The following is a 6,544-nucleotide window of genomic DNA, read 5'->3' as shown; positions in this document are numbered from 1 at the left end:
GGCAGAATTATTTTGGAATCTCTCCTCTTTCTGTGGCTCCCTCCCTCCCTTTGGAATCCTTCTCTTCTTTTGACATTTTCCTTTCTGCATATTTTCTATTTTTAAAGTATGATAGTATCCATATTGTGAAGAGAATAGTATAATATTTGCTTGACATTTGTTCTGTCATTATGCATACATATATTTTTGAGTTTTGATTGTTATTGATAACCTATGCTTGTTAAACCCTTGAGCATATTTTTCAGCCCATTTACTTCATCGACAACCCATATTCTCATTTGGCCCATTTTCAATAAGATATGGGGGCACATCATTAATTATTTTAAAATTTATTAACAGGGTTAGTCGAGTAGAAGGGGTTAATCTTTCACAACGAGGCAAGTCAATATTCATATCTCTGTTGAGAAAGTTGCCAACATTTTATACTGATAGTATCTCAAACAGGATTGCTTCCAATAGAAGAATACCTCTCTTTAGCCCAAAAAAAAAATTTTAAAGTTTCTTCTTAAAGGAAATTGAGCCACGCATATAAATCTTAAATTTCATTGAATTAATCTATTTTTTAAGGAAAAAAGGTTATAACAATGGTTTACGATAACAACGAAATAAAGATCGAGATGTAATTTCATGGGGGGAAAGAAGGCGTCTCATACACATAAGCAAGTGAGACGACTTTCAAAACTTGAAGCATATTAAGATACAAATTGTGTGATGAGGATGAGATGAGTGAAGATGAGGAAGGCAGTACTGAAAACTTCTACAACATAGGCCATTCATTAAATATTTAAGAAGTGCATATATATATATATATGTATACATGAATGTACGTATATGCAAACACAAGGAACATTAACGGTAATCAACCCCTGAAAAGTTCTACACACCTAAGACGCATCAAGTGTTTACTTGAATTCTGATGCCAAGTTTCCCTTCTATTTCTTCGCTTTTGTTATCTTGTCCTTCAATTTCTTCACCGCCCATATAACAAACTTCACCGCAATGTATACACCAACCAGTGCATACAAACCAATAAAAATTGTAGTGGCTATCATCACCCCCTTTCCGGTCTGCACAGAGTCTTGGGAAATAAGGTCGAGGCCAATAAAATAGGCGTTCAGAAGGCAGGTGAGAGCTATGCCCATGCCTATAGATAGGAGCCATAACACAAATCTATGTTTGAGAGGAACTCCACTTACAAGCAAGAGGGCAACACACAGAGATGCCACAAAAGAGATGGTGTTATAGGTTAAGAATTCGCCAAAGGAATCTGGGTTACGATAAGCAAACATGGCTTGCCCGGGACAAGGTCCGTAAGGGTGCTTAACCCCATAACCATCTTTGTACGGCAAGCAGCCGAGGGGTCCGTCACTGATCGAAGTGTTGTAACTGGTAGTGAGGTTGAAATCGTGATCGCTGGGTCTTATATCTTGTTGGATGACACTTCCCGGAGGGTTAAGTGCAGCTTGAAAGGTTATGGTTGAGATGACAGTAGCCACCAGACTTAGATTCCCCCTCATGTCTTCTACCCAATCGCCATTATACTGGAACCATTGGTCTTTGTGTGAAAAAAATTTTCCACGACCAATTCTTCATCCAACATCTCTCTTCCTTGCTATCACCACCATTCTTCTCTCTCCCTCCACGTCTGATTCCACACTCCATCAATATGACTTGTATTTCAAGGCTCTTGGAGTCCTTGGGAAATCCATAAACGATACCTGGGGCCGTACAACCCATGTCGTTCTTCAAGTTCAGTGCTTCTGATCTTATTTTTGGAATTGAAAGGAGGTAACTCACAGTCTGAACATAACAACCAAAAAGAAAATTTAATTTGTTATGCTTGTGACTTATACATAACAGAACCAGAAAAAGATCGAAAACGGTTATATATGTAATGTGATCTCAAACTCAAGCTGGTTATACAAGTAAGTGAAAAAGTACCTTGACTTGCTTCAGCATGATAGCCAAATGGAGAATGGTGTTCTTGCCATCCGAGTCTCGCTCAATGAGAAGCTTATTGGTGTCATGAATATGCAAAGCCATCAAATCTTTAAGGATCTCCAAGTGGTTGTACATCACACACAAGTGGAAAATATTTTCCCCGTTGTCATCATGTAACCTCGCGGACTCTGGCTTTGCTCTACTCAGCTCCAACACAACTTCTCTTCTGCCTCTTATAACTGCATAGTGCAAGGGAATTCTGCCTTCCTGGTCACGAACAAAGGACGCCTCTTCACCGTATTTCAACAACTGCTTCACAATGTTCATGTGGCCTTCTGCAGAAGCTAAGTGGAGAGGTGTGCCTTGTAAAGAGTTTCTCTCAAGGGCAAGTTCTGGTTTGTGAGAAAGGAGGGTTTTTGTGAACTCAAGGTGACCATGTGAAGCTGATATGTGCAGGGGAGTTTCTATGAAGATAGCTTGTGAGCTAATTTTCTGCAAGATTCCAGGGTCTTCCTGTAGCAGTGAGTTCAAGGTTGAAACACATCCTTTATATGAAGCTTCATAGAGAACTCTCATCCTATCTTCTTCATGATGATGAGCAGTCTCTATGTTCATCAGCTCCGTCTCTTGCAGAGAAGAATGACTCGTCTGCTTCATCATTATGTGATTCGTTTACGTAGTGCGGGATGCAAGTTTAGGGTAACTTGGTGTTCCAATTTATAATGCTGTCTTGTGTCCCTTAACGGAATATTCTTCCAATTTTTTCACTGTATATGGTGTCAATAACTTCTGCGTTGTTTATGATAAAAATCTGTTCAAACGGTTATTGTTGAGGATTGATGATGTTTTTTATTGTTCTTCTTTTTCACTGCAGGCAATTTCTTTTGGAAGTCCTTTCTTGTGCGGATGAATTTTATCAAGTCAACATTTCTTTTCTTTTCGTGATAAAAATCAAGTCTTCATTCTTCTGTGGTCGTTCAAATAATATAAATAAGACACATGTAATTATTAACCATATAAAATTTCTTGGTTACATATTTCACTATATATACAGTATATTTTTATTAGAGAAACAAAGGAGTGGAGGTCCCTGCGCATTAATCTTATTTCTCAACGGTACGATCATCAGCTGCGGGATCAACTGGCCATTTATTTCTTTTACTATTTATAAGAAAAATTAATCCGGTAGGTCTTTACTACAATTTTCTCCAATTGTAACTTAAATTCTTATAGGTTATTTTTTTTAAATGATAATGTGTCTTTATAACTTGATTTAGGGAAAATATGTTTCAGGTCCTTACAGTTTGATCAGATTTTGAATTAGATCCTTACAGTTTTGTTTCTTTTTATTGAATCCTTGTAGTTAATTTTATTAAATTTACAAAGTCCTTCCGTCACTGACGTTGCAAACGTTGTTAACAGACAATGGCAAAGGATGATCTGGCAGTGCGCTCTCTCTTCCCTCCCCCAAGTTTGTGTCTCTCTATATCGCTTTTCTTTCTCATCTGTTAAAGCTAACCACAATGAGCTCAACGACACCCATAAGGAGTGAAGAAAAGACTGCCTCTTCGACTGATCCTACTCCTCATCAACATGGGCACGCTGCTTCTATGCTGTTATAACATGTTAGAAAGAAGAAGTTTTGATTAGAGTCTTATGGGAGGAATTGATGAAATTTTTTTCCGCATCTCAGGCTTTATTTCTTCACTTTGTAATAAAATTTCTGGCATAAATATAACCTCCTTTTCATATCACTCTGATTCTAATCTACTTAAGCTAGCACACTACGTGTCCTTCTTCACTTCTTCTGGGTGTCATTGAGTTCATTGTGGTTAGCTTTAATAGATGAGAGAGAAAGCTGATAGAGAGAGAGAGAGACAAAAACCTGAGAGTAGAGTTGAGAAAACGGGCTGAGCCTGTCGGGTCAATCCATTTTAGTCCATTCAAGTCAAAGGCCCGGCTTGTATTCTATTTTGAAACGGAAGTTGGGTTTAAAAAGACCAGTCTTGTAGAGCCGAAAAATAAACGGATTAGTCCTGTAATGTCGCGGGCTGACTTTTTTAAATCCACCAAATTTTTTTTAATTCTTTTATTTTTTTTCTTAACTTAAAAAAGACGACCCTAATAAAAAAGAAGACCTTAACGTTTTACACATAACATACTCCTAATTTCACTCACCCCAGTAACTCACACTGACAGCATTCACAAAAAAAAAAGAAGGAATCACCATAGTTTTGGGAAAAATAACAAAGAAAAGAGAGGTGGAAATCACAAAATTTAAAACTAAGTATATTTACCATAATGTATTGTTACTTATAAGTTATCGAAACCAGTTAAAATATTGTATGTGTAATTTTTACGGTCTTTCTTTGTCATTTTTTCATATTTTTTATAGATAAGAATATAAATAAGACATGTAGTTATTAACCATATAAAATTTCTTGGTCATATATTTCACTATATATAGAGTATATATATTTTGATAAGAGAAACGATGGAGTGGAGGTTCCTGCGTATTGAGCTTAATCTCGTGGGCCTTTATAATTTACTTGATTTAAAATTGATATAAATTATAATCACTTAAAATACATAAAAAGAGGCAATTAATGACACAAGTATGATTGGCAATAATTTTGTCCTAGTTTGGGTGATTATGAAACAACCTCTAGTATTGAGCACCCAAAACAGGTCCCAGCAAAGATTTGGTCGAAGAAAGTTGAAGGATTTGGTCGTAGAAAAAGTTGGGAATAAATAAATAATTCTCAAGGAATGAATCACTGAGGGAAAATCCGAGATAATTAATGCTCGTAAGGATATATGAACCACAGACTGAAAATCTACACAATATAGGTCTCTATTATTAAGTTTTATAGGGCCTGTATAGGTCTCTATTGTATTCCCATGACCTTGTTTTTCCCCCCTCTTTAAGGCATGTAAAATTTACTAATGGGTTTTGGTATGATAGAAGGAGTAAGTATTTCAGAACCAAAATTTAAATTCTCAATAATAAAAGAGGTACACATATTTAATACTTGGTAGTATTTTAAATAAGACTATCTCTAATAAAAGAATACCTATACAAGCCAAACAAATGTCGAATTTTGATAATAAAACAAATTGGCGTAAATCGGTAAGTCTGCTTACTTGAATGTAACTCAAAGAATAATAACAATGACAACAATTAGAAGGGCATCTTAATTCGCTTTAGAGTTTCATATGTATGTTAACTGAAATTTATTATTGTATAGATTGTTATTTTTTTACAAAAGTGTAACATGTTAAACAAAGGTGAAATTAGAAAGTTGGTAAATTTTAAAACAAGATTAACATGATAAGATTTTTATGATTTTCATGAAACATCTTGGAAGTGACATAAATAGAATTAGAGGAGTAATTTTGAGGAAAAATTGCAAGAAAAAAGAAAAGAAAAGACTATGGAAATTGTGAAGCTGCAAATCAGATATTTTGTTAAAAATATGTTGTCATTTGCGATTTAATTGTTATGAAAACCAATGAAAGTGTTCTAACAAGTCCCAATTTATGATTTTGCAATTTTCACGGTTGTCTTGTGATTTTTTCTAATTTCTAATTCAAATGATTAAATGAGATAACATAACAAAACCAATTCGCATTAGATAAATATATATACATATATATATATATATATATAACAAGCTATTTTTTTTTTGCCCAATAAACCTAACTACTATTTACTTCTTCCTTGACAATAACTGGGGTTTCTTTTCTTGGTTAATGATCTCAAAAAATAGTTTTCCCTTCCTTGATAAAGAATATCCCTATGTGCGCACCAACATATTGGAAGGCGATGTCCATGGCCCCCGGGGGCCACATCGGATAAGAGCCCTCGGGAAGAATCAAGTGGGTTGGTAATGTCATAATATCAATCACCCATTTTTCCCCCACTCATCACACACACATACAAAACAAGTTTCTTTGTCGTCTTCTCTGTTTCTTGCATGAAAGAAATATGATTGTTGGATATAACTAATGTTTATTGCAAGTTCACTTCATCTTCCAGGTAGTTTCAAACTAATTATAAGTGTTAATCAATGACCGTAGAGTGATCTTTTGTCGGAAGTCTAAATAGACAGCAGCATCCTAGCTCGTTAGTATTACATCATTTACATGACTCACACGACGGCATCACCTCAATCATATTCAAAATAATTGGCGGGAAAAATTACCAAGAGGTTGAAAGAAAAAAAATTTAATTGCCAAAACATGCATCTTAATGACAAGGGACTATCCTAAACTCATTGTCATTTCCTACTTTAAAATTTGTCATTGCATACTCTTTACTTGTTGATAGATTTTAAAGTAATTAAATTCCCTTCTTAAGACCTGATTATAATTCTTCTTAAATGATACCACTAAGATATTGACTCTTATTATGATCTCAGGGTGTAATTGGAGGGATGTGCATCTTTTTCTTCTTCTTCTTTGTCCCATTTTATTGTCCTCATCTCTCCTTTATTTGCGATTTCTCTTCCTACCTACCTTTCCTTTTTACCAATGACAATTTGACATGAAAAAAGTGCAATGGAATATAACTGTTGCCAGACACATTCACATGGTTGAAAAG

The 6,544-nt window shown here is 35.2% G+C and overlaps 1 protein-coding gene across 1 annotated transcript; it reads right to left on the bottom strand.

Annotated features, from left to right (window-relative positions):
• Positions 1 to 932: 932 nt before the first annotated feature.
• LOC114711804 (serine/threonine-protein phosphatase 6 regulatory ankyrin repeat subunit B-like) lies at positions 933 to 2,598 on the bottom strand. The gene is made up of 3 exons (XM_028896233.1): positions 1,942 to 2,598; positions 1,672 to 1,800; positions 933 to 1,541 (listed from the first exon to the last, which is right to left on the bottom strand). The coding sequence occupies exons 1-3, from the start codon at positions 2,596 to 2,598 to the stop codon at positions 933 to 935; spliced, it is 1,395 nt and encodes a 464-aa protein (XP_028752066.1).
• Between the last annotated feature and the right edge of the window lie 3,946 nt (positions 2,599 to 6,544).

The sequence above is a fragment of the Neltuma alba genome, unplaced genomic scaffold (assembly GCF_004799145.2).
Source record: "Neltuma alba isolate B1F8T4 unplaced genomic scaffold, ASM479914v2 tig00011320_pilon, whole genome shotgun sequence".
Taxonomy (NCBI): domain Eukaryota; kingdom Viridiplantae; phylum Streptophyta; class Magnoliopsida; order Fabales; family Fabaceae; genus Neltuma; species Neltuma alba.
Note: the sequence above shows the minus strand (reverse complement) of the source record. Positions and strands in the feature narration are given on the sequence as shown.

What these genes read in the sequence shown, in the direction of transcription:
- LOC114711804 (XM_028896233.1), bottom strand. Translation starts at nt 2,598, where the DNA reads ATGAAGCAGACGAGTCATTCTTCTCTGCAAGAGACGGAGCTGATGAAC. An exon ending in TCATGCTGAAGCAAGTCAAG is followed by an intron (nt 1,801 to 1,941) that starts GTACTTTTTCAC and finishes TGTTATGTTCAG; the next exon opens with ACTGTGAGTTACCTCCTTTC. An exon ending in CCAAGAGCCTTGAAATACAA is followed by an intron (nt 1,542 to 1,671) that starts GTCATATTGATG and finishes CAATGGTTCCAG; the next exon opens with TATAATGGCGATTGGGTAGA.